Here is a 26,768-nt window from a genome sequence, read left to right as displayed (position 1 = left end):
CAAGGCCATGGAACGTATCATCATGGAACTCATAAACAAAGACATTGGTAACCTCCAAACTCTGGATCCCACCCAGTTCGGGTTTGTGAAAGGCAGTTCATGCCTCCTGAACCTGATCGACTTCTTTGAGGCAGTCACCAAAGCCGTGGATGAGGGTAAGGTGGTTCCCACAGCCTATCTTGACCTCACCAAGGCTTTCGACACCATCCCCCATTCTGGAATTATAGCTAAATTCACTAAACTAGGTATAAATCCCTACGTTACAAGATGGGTTGCCAACTGGCTCACTGACAGAACCCACACTGTAAAAGTTGCAGACTCCAAATCTGACCTCAAACCAGTGACAAGTGGAGTACCACAGGGTTCCGTCCTGGGACCTCTCCTGTTTGGTATCTACTTCTCTGAAGTACAGGCTAACACAGAAGGCCTGTGGCTAATGAAGTTCGCAGATGACTGCAAACTAGGAGCCATAGTCAAGTCCCCAAATGATGTGGACATCCTACAGCAGGGCCTCACTGAGACAGATGCCTGGTGTCAGAGCCATGGCCTCAAGCTCAATGCCAAAAAGTGCAGTGTCATCCCCTTTGGTAAAAACTCTGTACCCATGAACTACCACATAGGCAGCAATCTACTTAACACTGAATGCATGATAAGAGACCTTGGGACCCAGGTGGACAGTAGTCGCTCCTTTGATAGTCACATCGCCACAGTAGTCAGGAAGTCCTTCTACGTGACACACCTCATTATAAAAGGGTTCTCATCTAGGAAAAAAGAGGTCATTGTTCCCCTCTACTCGTCACTCATTAGACCCATTATAGAGTACAGCGCCCCTTTTGGAATGTACCTCACAAGACATCTGCAGCAGCTGGAAAGGCCACAGAAGTACCTCACAAAGAGGATTACTGGCCTCAAACAAATGCCCTACACTAACTGCCTCAAAAAACACCAGCTTTATTCTGTAGCATATCGCCTCCTCCGAGGTGATCTCTGCCTAACATACAAAGCTATGTCAAACCTAGAGCTGTTGGACATGCTACACCTAAATAAATCCCAATCCCTCCGAGCTACACACTCTAAGGACCTAAACCTTGTCACCACAATAAACAGGACATGCTGGAGGGATAGATTCCTGTCCCAGTGACTTCCTATACTCTGGAACAGGCTACCCATCTATGTCAAGCAAAGTTCTTCATTAGCACTCTTCAAGAAAAATCTTGATGAGTGGATGGGAAATAGGAAATACACCCCGGGGTCCGGGGATCACTTCTGTGTCTCTGCTCGACAGTGGCACAGGAAAATAACTTTCTTGGGTGACATAAGCCATGGTACCTTGCTGGCTAGGCTTATGTAGGCCCTTGGGCCGATAGCCTAGTACCTACCTATGAACCTATGGGGTAAGTCTTATTATGTATGTGAAAACTATTCCCTACTTGAATAAACTGGCATTGATGACATCTACCACATTTATTCATACCCCGATTTACCTGGGGTCTTAGAGAATTACATTTGGCAGTGGTGGCAGCTCACTTGAGATTAAAAAGATACCAAGTGTTTCCATACCTAGATGTCTGGCTCCTCACCACCTCCTTCAAGTATCTCCTTCTGTGCACCAGGGACTATTTGTTCCAGATTTGCAAGTGATTGGGTATAGCAGTAAACTAGGCCAAATCGAGCTTAATGCCTGTCCAGAGCCTGGAATTGATTGTTACATTTCTGGATACAACAACATAAATAGCATCATTGCCTCCTCATTGCATTTCCACTATCATAAGTCAAATTCATTTTCTTCTTCTTCCCCTATCATCACCTACAAAAGATCAGTGCTTCAAGCACTAGGTTCCATGGCAGCAGCCATTTTATTATTTCCTTTTGCATGTTTCCTTATGCATGTTCTCCTATGGACTCTAGCTGAGCAGTGGTCCATTCTGCATCAGCCCCTTTCTTTTCTAGTTAAGCTTACTCCACTTTGCAAGTTATACATCCATTGGTGGATCCAATCACATGATATTCATCTAGGCCGGCCCTTTGTTCTACAGCCCCCAATGGCCGCAGTGACCACAGATGCTTCTCACCTGGGGTGGGTGGGGTATTTCTTGGGAAGAATGGTCCAAGGCATGTGGTCCCCCCAAGAGATTAATCTGCATATCAGCATTTTAGAGATTAGTGCAATCCTACTTGCGATGCAGGTATTTCAAGATACTCTTCCTCCAGAGCCTATTGCACTTCAGAACAACAACATGTCTGTTGTCTGGTACATCAACAAACAAGGGGGAACTTGATCTTCTCCCTTCTGTAGAGATGCCATGAGAGTGTGGGAATGGACATTCTCATCAGACTGCTTTCTGTGACACACATTGTGGGAAAAACAGTGTACTAGCAGACAAACTAAGCAGGTCCATTCTGATATATAATGAGTGGTCCCTCAGTCAATCTGTGGTGGAAATGATTTTCTGTCATTGGGACCAAACTTGATGTGACCTTTTTGCAACTCCCACAAGAACAAGTGCATCAGGTACTTTGCTCTTATCCCCCCTCAGAGGGAGTCACCGAGAGATGCTGTAGTCCACGTTTGGCCCTCAAGTCTCCTTTTATGCTTATCCCCTCTCCCCTTGATTCCCAAATTTCTGAAGAAAGCAAGCCTAGTGAAGAGCTCAGTAATCCTCATTGCCCCTTTCTGGTCACAGCAAGTATGGTTCCCCTTTTTGTGGTCTCACCTCCATTATCCTCCATGGCTGCTGATGTCAACTCTTTATTTCCTCTCTCATACATCAGGGATCCAACATCCCAACATACAAGTCCTTAAACTAACAGCATGGTTTCTCCACTTCCATTAATAGTTAGACAGCCCAGACTCTCTTCCCCTGTATGTGATATTATTTTGGCTTCTCAAAAAGAATCTACCAAAACAGTATACAAGAGCAAGAGGAAAAGATTCTCCCTTTGGGCTTTGAGTAATTAACTTGATCCCATCTCTGCTGCATTTTCTGCAGTTCTTCAATTCTTAACAACTCTTTTTGAAGAAGGAATAAGTTTTGTCTGCAATTAAACTTCAACTGGCAGCAATTTCTAATTTTCACACAGGGGACAGAAATTATTCACTAGCTTCTTCCAAATTATGCAAGGCTTTTCTGAAAGGTATTCTTCCTCTAAGACCTGCAATAAAGGATCCCTCAGCACCTTGGGATCTGACAGTTGTGCTTCAAGGGCTAACTCAGAAACCTTTTGAACCTTCAACTAAAACTGATTTAAAAGTCCTTTCATGGAAAACAGTCTTCCTGTAGCCATTACTTCTGCAAAGAGCATATCTGAACTCCAGGCACTTTCTATAGAAACATCATTTTTCATAGATATAGGGTTACCTTATGGAGTAACCCTTCATTTTAACTTAAAGTGGCTTCTGAAAATAACATTAACCAATCTATTCACTTATCTTTCAAAATTTTTCAAATAATGGAAAACACATGCTCCATCCCCTTGATGTACACAGACACTTACATTTTTATCTTCAGAGAACAAAACAAATTAGAAAGTCAAATAAACTCTTTGTCTCTTTTTCACCAAAAAACTGGATTGTCCAGTCTTTAAACTCACTCTTGCTAAATGGATTACAGACTGTGTTTCTTGGATTTATTCTCAACAAGGCATGCCCTACCCAAACCTCCCAAGGCTCATCCAACCAGATCCATGGCTGCTTCATCTGCTCTTTGGTCAGGAGTATCTATAGATGATATTAAGGCTGCAGCTACATGGTCCAATGCTCATACCTTGCCTTGGTTCAGCAGTACTCAAAAATATCCTTCTATGAGGGCCACCCAAGATCAGCGTAGCTGGGGATTCTGTCCCACATGTTGAGGAAGAATGAAAAAGACAACACCAGATTTAAAAGTTTTTAAATCACCATAACTAGGCATCTATGCTGTCCATTTTCATTATTTCTTAACTTCCCCCCATCCATCAGCCATCCATTTTTTCTGGAGAGGCCTATTGTACTGTATTTGGAAGCTACAGTTCCAGGTTTGAGCCCTTAGTTTCTCTACTAGTTATACCTGTCTCTTTTAACTGTAGGGTTATATGGCAACAAACTCAATCTGAGGTAATGGGGACTGAATAGCTCATTATGGGTAGAGGGAGGAGCTTGACAGTTGGATCCAAATTCTGGAATATATAGCCAAGCTGGATCCGAGGATCTGATCCGAACCCATAAGTTGTGGAAGAATGAAAATGGACAGCACAGATGCCTAGTTAGAGTGAGTACATAATTCTTAATTTAAAGAACTAGCCTGAAGGATGATGCCATCCAAGTCATCATTCTCAGATGTCCCACTTCAGCTGCATAAGAAAATTAAGAAGCCTAAAAAAAAAATCAAACATTTTTGTTTCCTGGTTGGAGTCAGATGTTTTTGTTGACAAGCCCACTCTAACTGTCCTTACTCTTCCAGAGGCCAATGAGGTGCAACTTTCAGGCACATGTCACCCAGCTGATCAGACAGCTGGCAAGGCTGTGAACAAAGAACCCTGGATGTTTATTTCTGAAGGACCAGAATGAATAGTACTTATTCTCATTCGGGAGGATGTCCTGGATGGCCTTACAAAGGTACATCAGGACTCTTGTTTCTCCTTGCCTTCAGTCTGCTGTCACTCTTAAGAAGAGAAAGCAGAAGTCTAAGTATGTTGTCCTTCTACTTCTAATCCAAAACGACAGTGGTACAATTATTACTAAGGGCATTTTTCACTCCTTATGTCTCTGAAGCCTTCATAATTCCTCTCTATTCTTTCTACCTTTCAGAAAAGGAAGAGGGATACTTCAGAAAATCAGAAATTTTCATAATCAGATGTGGAATCCCCTGGTTATTCTTCTTAGATTCAGTCCCATACTGGATTTGAGTCAGACTTTGAAGACATTATCACCTAACACTGCTTTGAAAGAACAGTATTTTGGTGACACTATTTTGAAAATGATGAGACAGTTCCACTAGCAAGGTAAACAGGATTCTGATATGCAAAAAAAGATAACCTTTTACACATTGATATCCCAAGGACTTCAGCTATTCCAACTTTGCTGAATGCATTACAATACTATCCATATTCTTGACACTGGATCACATGTGATAGGTTTAGGAAAATGCTAGATTCACATGAAAATGCTAGATTCACATAAACATCTGCATAAAAATCCTTCTTCAGTGCCTGATGTGATATCAATGGAATCTATAAAGCCTCTGAGTTCCTACCATCCACAAATCCTCTTGTCAGATGATAAGGACAGTAGGACTGCGTATATGTATGGGAAGAAAGTGCAGACCTCTGCAACTCTTTCTTTCCATGTCATAAACTACCAGACCCATAGAACAGTGGCTGGAAGAACTGTACAAGGAGCATGTATGGGAGGATTTTGTAAAGCATACACATGTCAGTTGATGGCCAGAACATATCAGCAGAACAGATCTGATGCAGGATCAACAGCATGATATGACATGTCAACAAGAAAGCCCCAGCCACATTCACTGACACAGGGGGGTTCAGCCCAAGTCACCCTCACAGACACGGGGGAGTTCTTTATGGCCCTGTCTAGGGATAATAAAAGGACACTGATACTTAGGGGATGGCTGATATGGGAGCTGGACTGGTAGCAGCATTGCATGTTCTATCTATGTTCAGGATATACACGGTTGCTATTACCATAAGGCACTAGCAAGGTCTGGTGGCGAACCAGTGGCATGAGCTCTCTTATGGTAAACATTGCTGTATATCTCCCACAGGCACATACAGGATGCAGAGACCACAGCAAATACCACAAGATACAAACATCTTCATTCTCTGCAAAATATGTTGCCTGAAATATTGTGTGGGATTGTCACTATCTTCATTTGTGTCCATGAGCGTTTATCTGTCTAGTGACAAAGAATCATATGATCTGAAACATCAGAGTTCTGCAGTTTAATACCCATAAATCTGAACTGTCATACGCTTAATAATCTATCCACTATCAATGTTAAAAAAATAAATTAATATCATTGTATGAACCTCAAATCTTTTATGAAAATACCTGTCTTAAAATGCACATATAAAAAAAAAATATTAAAAACACAATATTATACTTATCCAATATATGTGTGTATGTCCAAACTATTAAATTTAAAAGTGTATGCATATAATAAGCTGTGTTATCCATAACTGTATATTTTTCAAATTTTAAAAATAATTTACTGTTAATAGAAATTTTGTGAAACACCTAGGAGAAGATGCCAAATTTCCCCACTCCCCATAAATAAAGGGACCTTTTCAGTAATAAAAAATAATTACTTTTAATCCCAGTACATGCTTCTGCATGCCTATTTAGGTCATTGTCTCAACGGTCTTAACTGCATCTATATACTTGTATATTATACCTCTTAGCATCCACTGCATTTTTCTAGCATAAAATATAGAGCAATTCAAACAAATCACAATGTAAATCACACCCTTTATATTATAATCATGCTTCCCATTATAATTAAGCTGGGAAAAGAGAATGTTATAATATTTTTAGAATCAAAAATAAAATGATGTAGCGAACATGCTTTGCATTTTTTCATGCCCCTGTCCATTAGTGCAAAATTGCTATTGGACCCTGCATTGGTTTTGAAGTGTGATATAAGATCCCTGCTCCTTTTAAAAACAAATTGTGGGACATACCCACAATTTTAGTCAAAAGTAACAATCAACAATTCAAAAAAAATATTTCAGTTCTTGTTCAAAATATTTTTTTATTTCTTGACTTTTGCTGTTAGAAGGATTTATCACTGCCCTGCAATAATTATCTGTAATTACACCTTTTTTAATAATAAAAAAAAATGAATCCTTTAGTTCCTTTAGTATTGGTTGAAACCTGGTCTCCCTATTCCTCTTAATTTCAACCTCTAAATCATCCAGCAATGGTTCAGGATAACCCTTTTCAATAAACACGAACTTAAGGTTAAATATTTCATCCTAAAATATAATTTCACTTTTGTTGAGATAATCTAACCATCTGGGCTTTCACCAAGTTATTTTTCTGCCTGAGGAAATGACTACTAGTAAAGTGGAAGTAGCTGTTCAAAAAAGTGAGTTTCCTAAACATGTTGTATTTGTACCATTTGTCTTTGTAATCTTTAAAAATAGTAATGCCAAAAAAAATAATATTGTGTTCTTGTGTTTCACCTGTAAATTTCAAAAAGGATGCTGAATTGTTCAAGAAATTTAAAATTCCTGTAAAGTTTCACAATCCCTGGCCTATATAGGAAGAATCTCATCCAAATGTACATATTGTTAAGTGTCCAGAACCAAAAACAAAGTGGTTTCTCATTACAATAGTATAGTATTATGAAACACAGGTGTACATGCAGCACCTATCACAACACCTTGTATTTGCTTGCAATACTCTTCTCCTTCAAGGAACACAAAACTTTAAGGGCCATTTTCAGGTAACTTATAACAATATTAATGTCACAAGATGCTATGTCCTTATCAGTACAAATGACATAAAAAAACCTAGACTAATGTCATGTGGAATCATGCTGAATAAGTCTGTGATGCCAATAGTTACAAACTAAGCTTACTCTAAGAATAGAACTGAGCTATTAGACTCAAAAAATGCCATGAATCTCTTAGTACATGTAGTTTGTTGAGAAAAAAAAATATTTTTTCATCTTTTATCTACTAGCTATGCCAGAGTCAATCTTTGAACCCCCTGAAGCCACTATTAAGCATAATGGAGGATGTTTTGTCTTTGTGTGAGTTTGGGGATACCAAAGGTAGATGGAACTCTAAGTTTTTCCATTTTTAAAAATTCACTAAGCTGAAGATGAAATTCATTATCTAAGCAGAAATCTTACAGAACCACTCTCACTCTAGCATAGTATATATTACTTTCATTTTTGGACATGGGCTATAAGGCTCTCTTTCATTCAGATAATTTAATATTTCCTTCAGATAGTTTAATCGAGTCATAATCACCAGCCCCTTGTCTGGGTTTATAATTCTCATGAAGCTATAATTTTTTTCAAATCCAATGATAGCTTTCTCTCATCACTGAACATGTTTAAAAAAGCAAGTCCATTCCCCCTTATTAGCAATTTGTATTAGACCAGTTTTACAAAGCTTTGCAAATAAGATTATGGAGGTGCAAATGAGGGCTTAAATAAACTCCTTTGTAATGACTGTAAACTACTATTGAAGTCCTTACCATAAAATTTTAAACATAAATTGAATGTTCTAAAAAATACTTTTAATTCAATTAATAAAACCATCATATTTAACCCAAATAAAAGAATGCAGGTAAAATCATTTCAGAAGAAACAAGCAAATGTTGGAAAAATCTTCAGATGGTTGTGGTTACAAAACCGAATCTATTAATCCCAAGAACTGTACCTGGTTTGCCTTTAAAGGCAGCCTTTTGTACACCTTCATGATGGCTTGCAGCCTTTGAAATAGTCTCAAATTCAGGAATACAATAGGGATTCATTTATAAAATTGTTTGTCCTGTACTTCCCTGTCTGTCCCATTGTATAATCCATCATCAAGACATCACCAAAGTTTATTTAGTATGTAATTAGCAACATTGTAAATGGAGTAGCTGAAAATTACCCATAGACATGAAAGCAATGGCAGGTACAGGCCGTTTTAAGGTGTGACAGCAGCCTAGTTCAGAGTAAAGTATAACTATTCTCATTGCATACATCCACTGGAAGGTAATTCCAGTTATCAGGTGAAAATTTACTGAAGCTCTTTCTCATAGTGCTAAGACAAAAAGTTTATTTTCCTAATGTGAAGACACCTGATCTGTTAGATCTTGTCTGTATGAAATTGTCTTAATGAATAATCTATGAGACAGAGGTGGGTAGTGGTCCTCATTTAGAAGCCTAAATGTAAGTGAAGAGAGAAACAGGGCATTGTGCACAAGGCTTGTAACCACCTGGAATTATGAAGGGTTAGACCAGACATGATCAACCATTGGCACTACATGACAGGCATGACATGATAGCCATGACAGGCGTGTGTGAGGCCACCAAGTTCCACCAAACAGTGTTGTTGTGTTGGAGCTATGAAGTATGGGATGCAATGTTCCATGCTTCCCAGCACTGAGACAAACATAAGGAAGTTATTCTACTAGTTTGGCGGATTATTAGTGTAGGTCATGTGTCGAAATTCATTGGCAGCTTGAGGGGGCTATGTATTAAAGATGTACATTGAGGTTTGGCTACAGTGGATGTGTTTTGCACAGTTTTTTTTAATTCCTAGCTAGCAACCATATATTATTTGTGGGAAGAGGCAATAGTATATACTAGTACAAAGCAGCATTCCATTTTTCTAAGTTTACAAGGATGATTGAGACAGTGGCAGTTGGGAGGGAAGTACATTACTGTGGGCATTTTTCAGCTGGATGCTAGTGATAACACATTGTAGGTTATCACTAGAAGTGGCTGCATGTTTGAGGAGCATTCTGTAGATGAGAGCAAGCAGTAGTTACAAGTGTTCATTGTATGTAAGCAGCAAGTTTAAATACATAACTGTGGCAATTTTTATGTATTTTTTTTGTTTGCTTATTTTATCTTTTTGTTGATCATGTGAGCCCAGTGGACAAAAGTTTATCTTTTAAAAGATTACCTGGAAGCAATGTATGGTTAAGTAATTTGTTGAAAGTCACGCCATAGGAACATGAAGGTGGAAGGAATCAAACCCTTTACCTTGGTTACTGGAAGTGCTTATTAACACTTTAGAGCTTTATTTTTCTATGCTAATTGCCAGACATTTGGTTGTTGCACTTTCTTGAAAGTCTAATGTCATAGTGGTAAATAAGGCATCTATCCTTTTGTGGGATAGGGCAGCAGGCTGCTTGTGGGAAAACCAAGCAACTATGATCAGTGTAAAGTGATTATTGATACTGATATGGTTTTTCATGGCAGTAGTATATCTGTGAGTAGCCTGTTGATATATATTGCTGTGGTCATTGTCTCTTCCACTTTCCTTATAATCAAACCTCAGTAGTATGCACAGAAAGTAGCTATGTTTTGTGGCAGCAAAGGTCAGTTGTATGTGTTTTCTGAATGACCATTGATATACCAGGGGCATTACATGTCTGATAGCAGACAGCTGAAAAACATTTCTGTCCCCATTATGTATTTCATTTTCTTAATGAGATATCAAAAGTGTACAGAATGTGGCTACAATATTTGAGCAGGTTTTGTATGAAAGTAAAGGGCAGGTACATGACCACTATAAACACTGACATTGCTTTGGGGAGGTCAGTGTATGTCTTCCCTCAGCCCTTTGTTGCCTACTGTGTGATCCTGAACAAGTAATTTACCCAGACATTACTCCCAAGTCCTCCATGAAAAGGAAGTGTGTGTCCAGTGGGCCTACCTGGTTAACAAGTAAATATTATTATTTATGTATAATTTGGTATAATTATTTAAACTGTAGATGCTTTTTGTATTATTTTTCAATGTTGCAAAGTTGTTCTTGAAATGTTTTGGTAGTGCTTTGGAGATTTTCTCTACAGGTGAAAATGGGCACCTACCGAATCAGACTTTCCAGATAATCACATGTAAATCAATCAATCAGTCAATAAATAATTTCTTTACAGTCACAGGCAGTGTACTATTTTAGTAGGGGTGAATTCCACTGGGAGAATATATGAGTAAAAAAATAAAATTTGTAATATAGTTAAGAAACAGAGTTAAGACACAGTCCATACTTTGAATTTCAACTAATTTTTTATGATAGTTTTATATCTTACACAAATTTAAAGTCTTCAGAGTCAGTTTACAACAAATAAGCACTTTTTCACACAGCAGCAGATACACAGTTCATAAAATCCTAACTACATATTTGCATTGATAATGTAAAAACTACAAACCAGTGCTTATTTTACGTGAAAATCTCTTTCAACATTTGAAATGTTGTTAGAAAATAGAATTACTGGAAATTGTGTCTTGGCACTCGGAAATTAATGTGCAGCTTCTGTATCATCTCTATACCCAAAAGCACCATATATCTATGGTTTATAAATGGAATTAAAAATGCCTGTTTCAGAGCTATAAGCCTGTATTCGTAAGTCCTCAGAAGTTTTTATTTATTGGACCACTGAAAGGTTTATTTTTTGGTCATCTCAGAAAGTCTTGCATTACTAAATCAGAACCCTGGTGCAAACACATTGGATAAACCTTGGATAATGGTGTTTAGAGCAAGATGATTATGAAAGAAACTGTCAAATTTTAGCACAGGCAACTTGACTTACATTAGTGTTGTGCTTGCAAGTTAAGGTAATAACAGAGATCACTTGCTGCAATTTATATATGAGGTTGTTAATTGATAGGGCTCTCCTACAATGTAGTCAGCAATTTAAAGACAGCTAGAAGGCTTTCAGGTATGCTAATAACTTAACCACTATAGCCTGTGTCTGTGATATTTGAAGGATAAGACTGCATATAGTAGCAGCCTTGAATGTATATTTAGGTGGACATTTTCTGGGTTCTTAAGAAAAAAAATTATTAATTTAACATATTTACAATATATACACAGAAAGAAAGATATTCAACATCACATATTGTTATACAGTGTCAGGAATACATTGAATCATCAAGGTAATCTTACACAATTAACACATTAACAGCCTTGGGATTTATGTAGCAATATTTCAAGGCTATCCCTACCACTAAAGGTCATAGTATGATTTATAGATCTTATTTTGACCATTTATTTTTCAATTCTACACAGTATTGCTGTTAAATTTAAAAATTCTTTGAATGTAGGAATTGAGTTTGATTTCCAATTTTTGTAATAACTTTTCTAGCTATTGCCAGTAAACTCCAGAAAATGTTTTGTCATTTGGCTTTTACAGATACAGGAAGTTGAATATTCATCAGTATTATTGATCTAGTTAAAGAACAATTATAAGACCGTAACCCCATAAAAACACATTTATCTCTTCCCAATAAACATTTAATTTCAGTCCATAAACATGTGCATCCAAATAGCTTTACTACATCTGCAACAAACTGAAAAAATAATTTTACTAAACCTAGAGTTTTTATAGGGAGTAACAAACATGTAATTCCGCATAAAAAACTTTCCAGTTTAACTTGATGAACTTGAACTAACTGATTTAAGTAACAAAGTTTTATTCTTGCTATCTGTTGAGTGACTCAATCCACTACTAATTAAAATGTTCCAGAATTTTGCATCAAAATTATTATTATTATTATTTATTAACATATATAACTTGGACAAGCTTCCTTTGTAGGTCAGTTTACTTTCAATGATAGCATTCATATATTTATATACTAGGGGACAGTGTTCTGTTCCTCTTTACTCATATTATGTAAAGATTCATTTAATTTCTTACTGATGGATAATATTAAGATTCATCAAACTTAATTTTTTCATTAAATATTCTGGTGACTTAGCTTTTCTATTTTCAAAGCAATCAGACAATACTAATCCATTACTTTTTAATAAATGCATTTTACCATTCTTCTGAGTTTCCTTAAATCTAGAGGTGTGCACAATGGGAAAGCACAACAATTTCCATTTTGATATTAATGTAGTTTTAAAAACACATTTCTTAATGTTTTAAGAATTGATTTCATATGTGCAGAGTCTAAAGACTGAAATGGATTTCCTTCTAAGGTAAATTTTATTAACCATTTGAAAGGATTGTTACATATTTCTAATTTGTCATATTTGATAAACTTATAAGAATTTAGTATAATCTCCTTCTGAATGGTTCTCCATTGATTAGTGTATGTTGAGTCTATAAAGAGTATAATAGAGTTACATTTTGCAGCAGCAGAATAGAATTCTACATCTTAGAAGCCAATATCACCATACTCCCATAATCATATACGATTTCTATAAGCAAGTCTCAACTTTATAGAAAACCATAAGAATGGACTTAACATATTTTCCATTTTCTTTAAATGTTTTTTTGTTGGGTATTTAAGGTATTGAATGCAATTTTTATATAATTGTGGGTAATATTATCATTTTAATACATACTAACCTATCATCAAAAATAATAAACAAATTAATTCCATTTTATTAAAAAGTAACACTTTTTTCTATAATTTTAAATTATTAATAATCTTACTCACATCAAGATATATTTTTATTCCTAAATATTTTAGTTCTTTTCCTTCCCAGTTATATTTATATTTATCTTTAAACTTACTATATAGCAATTGATTAAACACTAAAGTTTCAGTTTTATTATTATTAAATTTCAGCAGAGGTACTTCTTGAAACTTTTCAATTTCCTTATCTATTTCTTTTATTGAATACTTTAAATCTCCTATAGTTAGTAAAATATAATTTGCAAAAAGCTGTATTTTAGATTGACAATCCTTGTTACTTGAGAATCCATCAGTTTTTTTTTTCATTGCTTCTCAGGGTTCCTGTCAGATGTTCGAAAGCTTAGGTTGTCAAATGCACAATTATCAACACCTAAATGTCGAAACCTTAAAATCGCGAATGGCCAATCTTTCCTCAAGAAAGAATTTGCTTGGACGTTATCAGGGATTTGCCCTTTCCCCAATGTAGAGTGATCTCGGAGTTGGTATATTTAGTTAAGGGGAGATGCATTGGGGGGTGGGGGGCAAAGCTCCACACTATGTTTGGGTTCAGACGTTTATTTTATTTTGCGACAGTCTAGCAAATACTTTCCCAAGGAAAGAGTGGCCATTCGCAATTTTAAGGTTTTGACGCTTAGGTATCGATGTTTAGACATTTGACAACATAAGCTGTCAATTATGTAATATAGACGCACTTCTTATAATATTAGCTAAGAGTTTGGTACCTAATGCAACAGTAGAGGAGACAAGGGACACCCTTGCTTTGTGCCTTTGTTTAAAGTGAATCCTTGAGAAATGCAAGATCCAATTTTAACATATGCTTTGGAGTCTCTTTACAGGTTTTTAAATATTCCAATAAATTGTTCTGGAAATGCAAACACTTCTAAAGTTTTAAACAAGTAATTCCAATCTACAGAATCAAAAGCTCTCTCGATATCTATGCTAATTAGGGCCAGTTTCTTGTTTGTTCCTTTTGCTAAATCTAAGATAGCTACTACAGTTTATATGCAATTGGTTGTACAACCAATAGTCGAACAGGATTTTCTTCAAACTTATATGTCAAAGATTTAGGTGTCAAATGGTCAGAATGTCGTATAAATTTCAGAATTCAACATTTCCGACCGCTCTACCACCTAACCAAGCGCTACCATGGGTCAAGAAGGTGGGGATGTTTGGCATTTCAACATAATTGCATTCACAATTATGCAGAACTGGCATTCTGCAGTCGAACATGTTGTGTTTGACATTTGGCCGTACAACCAAATCTATGTATACCAGCTACTACTCTTTTTATATTATCATATGTTGCTCTATTGACTGTAAATCCTGTTTGATCTTTATCACTTAATTTATCTACTTTATCTCTTAATATTGTATCAAAGGTGGAAGCACATATTTTATAGTCTGCATTTAATAATGAAGTAGGTCTATAGGAGGAAACTAACTTATTATCCTTTTCTTGTTTAAGGGTAAGTGAGATTACAGAAAATTTCCATGAGGAAGGAATTATTTTGTTATTCTGAATTATCTGAAAATGTCACTCAAAAATTCTAAAATATTTAATGGATGCAGTCTATATAATTCCATACTTAAACCATCTAACCCTGGAGCTTTACCATTTTCCCTTTTCCTAAAACTTCTAAAATTTCTTTTAGGGCAAAAGACTCATTCAACAGAGATATTTGTTGATCATTAAGTTTACTTGTAACATTTTTCTTTAAATAGTTGTTAATTTTGTAATCATCAGGATTATTATTTTTATCTTTATTAAGATCCTCATGGTTATGTATACTGTTTTGCTGTTTTGGATCTGATAATTGCGATTTTGTTAGTTACAAGCCATTACCACACTGAGCTGATGTATGCACGTTATTGGCTTTGGACAGATACAGAGCTCGCTCTAGATCTGAGTAGCAACACCTTGTCTGCATACAGTAATAAGGAGGGTGAGGATAAAACAGTAAAGAATTCAATAATGACTAAGGAAAAAAAACACGAGCCTAAGACCATACTTTGGGTACCCCTGCTTATTACTGTCCTTTTTTGTGTCCCACACTGCTAACCATCAGCTGCACCCTATAACTTTGTTCATCCACCATGTCTACTAAACCAAACATGTCCTCTGTTGGACTGAATCTGACCATATTGAGCCTGATGAGGAAATAATGTAATCTGGGGCAATGTATTTCTGTCACTGAGTGGGTATTTTTCTGTTTATGACCTAACCTCTTCCCTGCACATGCTTGTGCTATTCAAGAAATATCATGTAGTGGACAAATGTGTATTGTCCATGCTACAGTGAAAGCCAAACTAGCTAACAGATGGCATTCTGTGCAGCCTCATAGCCTCTACTAGCAGTCAACAGTGAAGGTGTGCCTGAGCATGTGCCCCTTCTCAAGCATACACATTCCCATCATTTCTTGCTCATATCATTAAATACCAAAGCTAATTAAATTCAGATTGTCTGCAGCATAGTCCAGACTTTATCTCTCTATGCTGCCTGCACAGACAACCCTACCTATTTATCAGAGGTCATTGCTTGACTTGAAATTAAAAGTTGTGCATAATAGATAGTTACTTAACCAAAAAATGGGTCCATAACCAAATATTAGCCATTTTAGTATATAGAGGGTAGGGTAGTCAATGGAGACAGCCTTTCTTAGATAAATGAATGCATCATATTTTAGCAAGCCACATTCTGTATTTGACTGTATTGATGACAGAATATGTGGCTGTAAGGTTGTCACAGCCAGAACAAAACCTGTACTGGGCTTCTGATGAAAGACTGTATTTGCTGATATGGTCTAGCAGTTGGCCATGGAATATTATTTTTCTCAAAATGTTAGTTAGGGATAATAACAATCGTACAGAATATTATTTTCATAAAGGAAGAGAAAGCATTCTAAGAACTAAGCCAATACAAGAATAGAGAAAAGACGATTTTGCCAATAATGCAAATAGGGGTATGGGAATTTACTGTAGAAAATTGGCGAAGGAGCCGAGGCACTGACAGAAATAACTAGAGAGGGAAAGGTAAAAGAGTGGGATGAGGCCAAGATGATGTACTCTTTAGGAGGAATAAGGAAAATGACTTTGGAAAGATATAACTATGGAAAGCTTGAATTGAGTGAGGAATTATAGACAGGATTTATTCAGATGTTACAATGTGTTTTAATGACTTCATTATAATTTAGCTGTGATTTGCAAAAATGAAGAATAAGGATGTTCCTGGTTACAGCTCAAATTCAACATTTCTTAAAGGTTTCTTACCTGTTTAAAAGAGACAGCCATGAATTAAATGGTAATATTAATGCAAGCTATCAGTGTTTGTACAATGAAACACCGACTTCCTGAAGGTTGATATTTCAAAAGAACAAAAAACAAAAACAAAAATAATGCCTGAAAACTAAAAGGATGCAAAACTCCTTTTTTGCTTTTTGCAGGCGGGCAAGCCCCCCCCCAGCACCCACATCCCCTGAACTTGTATACATCAACTCCACATTCCCAGCAACTCGAAGAAGGGAGAAATCTCCCTAAAATTGTAATCATTGCTGGAGCATACTTAGAAATCGCACTGGAAATTATCTCCTATGGGAAAAAGCATTTGGCATTATGCTGTTCATCTTTTTTATGCAGACTACTGCCGAAAGTGCAGTTTCCTTTCAAGTTTGTATAGGGAAGCTGTATCATTAGTACAAGGAAAATGCTTCATTCAAAAACAGCAACAACATGGCTTACTCACTCATGGTGGCATCTTGCCTGCAAGAAAGTACTGTAGCTGTAGTTAGATAATGTTTCATCAAGGAATTTTCCATCATGGCATGATTCAGTAAACATAACATACTTAAACCTTTCATTTCCAGTGGTTTCTGTCTGAAAACAGTCCCTCTCCATCCTCAGTTCACAAAGTTACACCTCAGTGAAATTCACACACATACACACAGTCAGATATATACAAGTTACAACCCTGTTCATAACACGCAGTTATATATATATATATATATATATATATATATATATATATATATATATATAATTTATTATTTATTTATTTATTTACATTTGTTGACCGGGAAAATCCAACTGGACACAGGTCCTTTTTCAGCAGAAGCCTGAGAAGAAAAGCTTCACAATAAAAACAACAATTAAAAACAACAATTAATTACAAGGTACAAGAAGTATAGGTAGGTTTTGTTTAACAATAATAGTAAATAGTTATAGTTTAAAATGAAATTAAGTATTTAGTTAAATGGTACAACACATATTATTGGTGCCATAAAGACTACCAAGTATTTTAATAGCTGAGTTAGCAGCTATTACCGTTGAATAACAATGGCTAAGATTACAACTGAGATATAGGTTTACAAGCAATGTATTTGGCTGCAATCTGAGGTACTTAGAGGGGTGGAAGAAAGGGATTAAAGAGTTTGGGGTAGAGATATTAGAGAGGTTTGTTACAGGAGCATGACCAGTGCTCTTTTAGATGAGATTTTAGAGCAGCTTTGAAGTTAGTGCGTGATGACACAGAAGTTATAGTGTGAGGGAGGGTATTCCATAATTTTGCTATGGAATAGGAGCAAAGACCTTCTCCAGCAGAGTTCCTGGTTCTAGTTACCTGTAATTGATTTTTGTTGCTGGAGCGTAGTGGTCTGTTGGTACAAGCAAGCAAATTCTGAGGGCAATGCTACTTAATGCTAGAAGTCTAAACCTCAAAATGCACTCACTCGAGGCACTCCTTAAAATGGAGAACATTGACATCTGTGCAGTGTCAGAGGTCTGGTTCAAGGCTCCAGAGAGCACCCTTGCATTACCAGGCTATAATTCATACCACACCTTTCGGCCACCTAACCTGGACTGAAACACTAAAGGCGGAGGTGTGTCCATATTCATTAAGGATATCCACACATCCAGGCTAGTTGCTCAGCATAATGCATCCGAGATTATCCAAGTTCAACTAACTCTGGGCAAGACCGCAATCCAAATTGTAGCTTGCTACAGATCCCCCACCATGCCCCAGGATTCCTACTCATCATTTCTTGATACACTGGAAAATATTAGGGTACAACCCAACACCCTAATAATGGGCGATTTCAACTACCCCACCATTAGCTGGGAAAACTACTCATGTACCAACTCTTTTGCTCAACGTTTTCTGGAATTTATAAATTCCAACACTTTGGATAAACTTATCCACACCCCCACCAGGGGCAGCAATATCCTAGACCTGGTCATTACCAACATGGGTGACCAGTGTTCCACACCAAAGGTCAATTCCTCTTTGGTCAGATCCGACCACAAGCTAATCACCCTAGACATCCACATCCGGCCCCCACCACCCATTAGGGAAACTACCGTAAAATATTTCTCCAAAGCTAACTTCACGCTTCTTAAGAAGTGGCAAACTTCATGACACCCATGCAGACGGACAGTAGAGGTACGACTGTTGAATCCTACACAATTGCACTTTATAAGCACTTACATGAGTGCATGGATCGTACTATCCATAACAGAACCAAGATGCTATCCTCCAAAAACATGAAGCCAATCTGGTGGACCCTGCCATAAAAAACTCTACAACAGAAAAAAGAAACTGTTGCAAAAAAGAGTAAAATCCCATGATTGGAGGAACTCACTGGTCAGCCTCAGTAAGAAGCTGAGATCCCTCATAAAATCCTCCAAAGCTAGTTATGAAAACAAAATCGCCACTGATTCTAAAGACAACCACAAAGCATTCTATAGCTATGTCAAGAACCTCAATGGCAACACTCAGATCTGCTCTGTGTTACAGCACAATGGCACTAAATATACAGAACCAACTGATATTGCCAACATCCTGGCACATAGATTCAGTGCTAACTTTACCCCCCTCTCACCCCGTAAAGGGCCCATCTCTATACCAGAAGAATGCAAAGTTCCTGTAATCACGACTGCACAGGTAAAATCCACACTCTCCAAAGACAAGGACACAGCATCCATGGGACCTGACAACATCCCAGGCTGCATTCTACATGGACTACAGAAAGAACTGGCACACCACCTAAGTACCATGTTCAATCACAGCCTCACCTCAGGCTTTGTGCCCACTGAATGGCGCACAGCGATGGTTATCCCACTCCGCAAAGGGGGATCCACCACAGACCCTGCAAACTACCGCCCCATTAGCCTGATGAGCCTGATCTGCAAGACCATGGAATGTATCATCATGGAACTTATAAACAAAGACTTTGGTAATCTCCAAACTCTGGACCCCACCCAATTCGGGTTTGTAAAAGCCAGATCATGTCTCCTAAACCTGATAGACTTCTTTGAAGCAGTCACCAAAGCCGTAGATGAGGGTAAGGTGGTTCACACAGCCTTTCTAGATCTTGCCAAGGCTTTCAACACCATCCTCCACTCTGGAATTATAGATAAACTCACTAAACTAGGTATAAATCCCTATGTCACAAGATGGGTTGCCAACTGGCTCACAGACAGAACCCACACTGTGAAAGTAGCAGACTCCAAATCCTACTTCAGACCAGTGACACGTGGAGTACCACAAGGTTCAGTCCTGGGTCCTCTCCTGTTTGGTATCTACTTCTCTGAAGTACAGGCTAACACAGAAGGTCTTTGGCTAACGAAGTTCACAGATGATTGCAAACTAGGAGCCATAATTGAAATGCCTAACTATGTGGACATCCTACAACAGAGCCTCACTGAGACAGATGCCTGGTGTCAAAGCCATGGCCTCAAGCTCAGTGCCAAAAAGTGCATTGTCATCCCCTTTGGTAAAAACTCTGTACCCATGAACTACCACATAGGTGATAGTAAACTTAACACCGAAAGTGTGATAAGAGACCTTGGGACACATGTGGACAGTAGTCTCTCCTTTGATTATCACATCGCCACAGTAGTCAGGAAATCCTTCTATATGGCACACCTCATCACAAAAGGTTTCTCATCCAGGAAAAAAGAGGTCATTGTTCCCCTCTACTCATCACTCATTCGACCCATTATAGAGTGCAACACCCCTTTTGGTATGCACCTCACAAGACATCTACAACAACTGGAAAGGCTGCAGAAATACCTCACAAAGAGGATTACCAGCCTCAAACAGATGCCCTATGCAGACCATCTCAAAAATCTCCAGCTTTACTCTGTCGGATATCGCCTACTCAGAGGTGATCCCTGCCTAACATACAAAGCTATGTCAAACCCAGAGCTGTTGGACATGCTCCACTTAAAGAAATCCCAATCCCTCCAAGCTACACGCTATAGGGACCTAAACCTTGTCACCACAATAAACAGAACATGCTGGAGGGATAGATTCCTGTCTCAGAGACTTCCCATCCTCTGGAACAAACTACCTATCTATATCAAACAAAGCCCCTCATTAGCACTGTTCAAGAAAAATCTTGATGATTGGATGGGAAATAGGAAATTCACCTCAGGGATCACTTCTGTGGCTCTGCTCCACAGTGGCACAAGAAAATCATTTTCCTGGGTGGCGAAATCCAGGGTACCTTTTTGGCTAGGCTTATATAGGCCTAGGGCCAATAGACTAGTACCTACCTATGAACCTATGATAGGGTTGGAGTAGATTTTGGAGGGAAGGGACTTTTAAAGGATGATTTAGTAATTTGCAGCGAGTGAGAGTTGGTGCCATTGAAGGAGGTGAGGGAGTTCTAGCCAGCCTAGTTCAGTAAGTGAGGTACAGTGGTGGCTATGGTAGTTTGTGTCAGTGGCAAACCTTGCTATTTTGTTGTAGCAAGCTTTGAGTTTACCTAACTCACTTTGCCTTAGGTTGGTAAATATTGGAGAGGAGTGGAGTAGGGTGGAGATAAGGTGGCTCTTTGCAACTGAAATCTTGGCTGTTTTGGTGAGGAATTGCTTACTTCTGTATAAAGCCCATAGTTTTTTGTGTACTTTTTTATGGTTAATGAGATGTGGATGTCAAACATGAGGTTATTGTCAATTTCAACTCCACGTAGTTTGGTGTGGTCTGTTAGGAGGATAATGGTGTTACCATTGGCTTTAATAATAAATTGGTGGGTGTTTAGATTGTGTTTGGTGGGTTGGAAGATAAGGAGTTTTGTTTTGTTTGGGTTAAGTATTAATTGTGCATCTGAAAACCAAGTTTCAACTGAGGGAAAAGGCTTCCTGTGTGGTCTTTTGAAGGTAGGGAGTGGGCTGAGCAGATGATGGTGGAATCATCTACGTACTTTACGAGAGTGGCTTGTTTGGTAACAGAGGCTAGATTATTAGTGAATATGGAGAAGAGTAAAGGTCCAAGGATGGACCCCTGGGGAACACCTATTGAGACAGGGACTTGGGGGGATATATCATTATGCCAAACAGTGGATTGATGACGGTCAGTCAGGTAGTTCTGGAACCAGTTTATGACAGATTGAGAGAGGGATAGAGTATTGAGGCAGTGATGAGTTGTTTATGAGAGACCATGTTGAATCCTTTAGATAGGTCTAGGAAAGTTGCAGTGCTGAAATAACCATTGTTTTTATGTTGAAGGATTGTATTAGTGAAAGCAAGTAAGGCAGTGTTTGTGCTGTGGTATGGTTGAAAACCATGTTGTGTGTTAGATAAGAGGTTATTAGGAAGGAGGTAGTTTAGAACTTGAGAGTGAATACATCTCTCAAGTATTTTTGATAGAGGAGACAGAATTGCTATGGGCCGGTAGTTGCTGAATTGTGTTGAGGGCCCACCTTTGTGGAGGGGGATAATGTGGGATATTTTCCATTGTGAAGGGACATGGCTTTCAGATAAAGATTGGTTAATCAGGATTGCAATTGGGTAGGCTAGGGCTTCAGCTGCAGTTTTAAGGTACTCAGCTGGGAGGTTGTCAGCTGCTAGTTTTGTGGGCTTTAGTTTCAATAAGAGTTTTTTATGTTGGAGGTAGGGATAGGAGAGAAAGTGAATGCAGTGGGCAGGTTACTAGGTGTAGTTGGAGGGGGTAGGGGAGAGGGGTTGTGTTTTGCTAGTGATAGAATGGTTTGTGTGAAGTGAGTGTTGAAAGAGCTTGCAATGTTTTCATAGGAGTTTGTTTTGTTTGGTGGAGGGGTTCCTACTTTTCCTGGGTGGAGGATGGAGTTGATGGTTGACCAGAATTGTTTAGGGTTGTTTTGGGTGGAGTTCAGAGCAGACTGGTAATACAGGATTTTGTCCTTTTTATTAATTGTTTGACTTTGTTACATAATTCACAGAATTTCTGTCTATCAGAAGGGTTTTTTGTCTTGCGCCAGTGATTCCAGGCTCTATCTCGGATTTTCATTTCTGATCTAGTGGCTTGTTGTAGCCATGGGGATATCTGGGCTTTAACTCTAGTAAATATTGTGTCTACATAGGTGTTTAGGACTTTAAGGAAGGTGGTATTGAAAAATTGGACAGCATCATCAAGGTTGAGTTATTTTAGTGTAGTCTAGTTGCAGTTTGTTAGGGATGAGATGAAGTTGTCAGGGTTAAAGTTTACTTTATTACGTATTTCCTGATAGGTAAGAGGTTTAGCTTGATATGTGTTTTTTGAGTAGGAAAGTTGGGGTATGATCACTGAGGCTATCTGGTAGGCAGCCAGCTGTGTATGATTAAATGAGTTTTTAGTGAATCAAAGTAGACCCATATTTATATGTATATATATATATATATATATATATATATATATATATATATTTTTTGTTTGTAGATATATATATATATTTTTTGTAGATATATATATATATATATATATATATATATATATATATATATGCATACATACACTATTTGGATGTAAGCTCAGGCAGAAATAGCATGATGACAAGTACAAATGCTGAAAAGCTGAATCAACATTCCACGTAACACATTTGTAACAGCATCACTGACAACAGTGTGCTGCAATTTATTATACAACTGTCACAATACAGCATTATCTGTCTTTTGTAAGCAATGCCATTTTGCCAGTATGCAAATCAGAACTGTCCTTATGCAATCATGGATGTCTAAATTAATCCTTGTGTACATTCTGTAAATGTTTTGAAATTAACAATAGTTTCTTTCTCTTGCAGCCTGGAAGCAGTGACATTCAGAAAACTAAATCCAAACAATGATAATAAGCAATGAAATGCAGAGCACGAAGTATGAAGTATTGTTTTCCTGCCATTTATGTACTATTGTGTGAAAATTATATTTTGCTATTTATTTGTCTCCATGACAAATACAGTTATCAGTACATCTACCTGAAAACCTTGTCATTTTAAACGGTGCACCAGAATATCTACAACAGGACTTCAGACCTTAATAATATAATTTGAAGTGAAAGTACAACTTCTGGTTTCTGTACTCTTTGTATAGTTAAACAGTGCAGAATTTTTGTCATTTGGACTTGAATTCACTTGTTTGTTTTTAGTGCAGGTCTGTGCAGTAGATTAGGTTTTATGTTGGATGTCACTCACAGAATTTAGTGTTAGTGTGTATAACTTTCTATTACATGAAAGTTAATGTTGTTGTTGGAGACAGATTAAATATGCTATGATGGAGAATTTTCACTTGGCTGTTAAAAGTACAGTTAATGGTCAACCTCACTAAACATAGAATTTGACATTTGTTACATTACTTTGGAGTTCTGAGTTGTAGATTATGATTTATGCTCTCCTGACAAAGTAAATTATATATAACCATAAACCCAATTGTTCGCATTATCATGCTATTATTAACATTTAAATGAACATTTTGGAATTTCAGATTTCTGAAATGTGAGCTATGGTTTGAATAGTAAAACAATTGTGATTTTCAAGTGTTTAATATTTAGCTGCAAGAGTTCTAGTATTCTTAGTGAGGATATTTACAGTTGTGAGGGATATCTTATTTCTTGAGGTTCCTGCTGATGACTGTAACTTGACAGTTGTATCCATATTTTTGTAGTTTGGCAGCTGTAATTCCCCAAACTCTACTCTAAATGACATAAGTAATTCTTATGTTTTGCAGTGAAATTGTAGTGCATGGGGTACCATGATTACTCTCCAAAACTGGGAAAAAGATAAACTTGTTAGGTATGTCCCTAGTGAGAGACCTGACCTTAAGAGCTGTGGACTAATAATAGACAATGCTGGATAGCCAGCAAAGAATGGTGACAGAAGGTAAACAGCTTTTAAAAGCTGTTATATGTTCACTCTGCTAACAATTATAAACAGAAAGTGTGACAGAAGAGACTGTGTAAGAGTTTTTAAAGCCTTTAGTTCTACATAAGGGCAATGCCTGCTTTCTCTTTGACAGAGTGAAGTGTAATATCAGCTTTCAAAGGATTTTAAAGCTGGTAAAATACTTTGAACTCCTACACTTTTTATGTAGCTGTTAGTACCACACTACAAAAATGTATGATTAGTCACAAGTTATAACACTTTGCTATATGTTCTTTCTTGACATGGCTGTCAAGATTCACCTCTCAAGCTTTGTTCTTGGGGTGACTTTCTTGGTATTCATGTTTCAATCACATAATATAGAGAATAATGACTGGGTTGCCAATCATAACTGGTACATTATGTCTTTGAGACATGGATCCCAAGAAATTTGCCTCAAGAGTGAAGCTTGAGAGATGAATCTTAGCATCCATGTTGGGAATATATAATTCAAGGTTATGATCAGAGACCTGATCATACTTCTTTGTAGTGCATGGAGCTTTATCTGCTCCATGTACTACTAGTTATAGGGGGAGAAAATGCTGAGTTTTTTGCCGGCTTTCAAAGCCACAGAACACTTAGCCATCACTGTCAGGCAGTATAACACAGTCCATTATGTTTATGCTCACCTTTCAAGTATCTAGATTTTCACAAAATGTCCAGATTATTGTTTCATACTTTTTGTCTGTTTCTTATAAATTCTGTGGTTTTCAGACAAACAACTGTGGATCAAAGTCACTAAATAATGGCATACATTTGAGTGCCAGAGTTGGAACCCTTCAGAAAATGCAGGTGAACATACCCTGTTATTCTAGCTAAGTTCTAAGATCAGTAGAGGAGGGGGCACTTTATTTTAAGAGACAGCAGGCAGAAACAAATCTCTGTTCTGCCTCTGTCACTTGCTGGTCAATACTGGCAGATTTTATTGCCTAGCACTAGACCTGACCTTAACAACTTAAGCAGGATGTGTTTAACAAATGATAAGATACAGTCCTGCACTATTCTGAAACTTAACTGGTTTGTCCTTTTTTGAATATTGGAGCATAGTCACCACACTCCACGTACTAAAGGCTGGTTATGATCACAGACCTGGTCATAATCCTCTGTTTAGTGCAAGAAAATCAAATCATGTTTTTTTTTTCTTACATTGTAAATCATTAGTGTTTTGATTTAAGTAAATTTACTTTGTTACATTGTCACTTGCAGTAGAATAAACAATTTACAAACATTTGAAAGGGTGCTTCTGAGCAGGATGTAGTCATCAAAAGTTGTCATAAGCTTTTCTGTAGGTTCCATTTTATGTAATCATTTGTATAAAAAGGTCACACAGATAACCGACTGGTTAAAAAACACAACAAGAAAAATCTAACAAAGCTAGACTTCTAAATGTGTGATTCAAGAGGTTTAAGGTATTACACAGAAGTCTAACTTTGCTAGATTTCTCTTTTTGTATATAATCATTTTTGGGAATTTGAGCTATTGTTTCTATCACTTGTCTCTGCAGTCCTTACGTTTGGTTTACAGGTTGTGCCTTTAGCTAGTCAGGTGGTTTCACTCTCTTCTAGGCAGTTGATAAAACTCCCTCCTCCAGTCAGTTGCTGGCTAGAAGGGGGTGTCATTCATGAGTTCTGGAGCTGAGCTTGACAGCCAGGCTGAAGGTGGGACTTTAAAGTTAGACTTTCAAGCTAAGAGCATAGATAAATGCTTAAGGTGGTCTTTTGTGAATAAAATGAAATTAAATTTGAAAGATGGAATAATGGAGTATTTAGATAATATGCATGACTTTAGAAGGGTTAGGTTAAGCAACTATTTTTGATAACAAGCCAAGAGTGCAAAAAACGTTCAGCAGAATAACTTAGGCATCAGAAAGTAGAAATAGTTGTAACCAAATTTAAGGAACTTGTGACAAGAAAAATAACTATTGATCTTACAGAGATATTTCGGAAAAGTTAAATGCATAAATTAGAGGAATGGAGAAACCATGTGAAAGCACAAATGGAAACATTAGGGAAGGTTTAAAAATTCCAAGGTTAGAGGTAAAAATAGTTTACATATAATTTATTATGAAAACAATCAGCAGGGAATTCTCCAGGAACTGATGGTATTCCTGTGGAAATTTGAAAATTTGGAGGGGAAAAAAGTGATAAAGATCTGGAAATCTTATTTAATACTATTTTGGGGGGGGGATATGAGGATCTTGGACGAAAGCTGTGATGGCTGTGTTTCCTAAGTAGGGTAAAGACCATTCAAGTTTGGCTTCGTACAGACCCTTTTCAGTTTTTAACTGTGATAGCAAAGTATTCATGTGTATACTGGCTAAGAGAATGACAATGATGTCACCAAGTTGATAGATATGGGGTGAGTATTTTGTGGGGCACGACAAACATTTGACAACAATAATGGAAAACTGATAACCCAGAGGGAAGGAGACCATAATAAAACATCATTTTTGTTGGTGAGTATTGATACAGAAAAAGCATTCAGTAGAGTCAGATGGGATTTTATGAGATGAACAATAATAGAATTTGCATTCCTT

At 37.4% G+C, this 26,768-nt stretch overlaps 1 protein-coding gene across 1 annotated transcript in view; it reads left to right on the top strand.

Annotated features, from left to right (window-relative positions):
- LOC122798680 overlaps positions 1-26,050 on the top strand; it is a 765,029-nt gene extending 738,979 nt beyond the window's left edge. Inside the window, exon 7 of the mRNA XM_044067772.1 lies at positions 23,123-26,050. Coding sequence (XP_043923707.1) covers positions 23,123-23,164 — 42 coding nt within the window. The 3' untranslated portion in view covers positions 23,165-26,050. The remainder of the gene's footprint in view (positions 1-23,122) is intronic.
- Positions 26,051-26,768: the final 718 nt, after the last annotated feature.

This window comes from Protopterus annectens, chromosome 3.part1, assembly GCF_019279795.1.
Source record: "Protopterus annectens isolate FY-2018-M chromosome 3.part1, PAN1.0, whole genome shotgun sequence".
NCBI lineage: Eukaryota > Metazoa > Chordata > Ceratodontiformes > Protopteridae > Protopterus > Protopterus annectens.
Note: the sequence above shows the minus strand (reverse complement) of the source record. Positions and strands in the feature narration are given on the sequence as shown.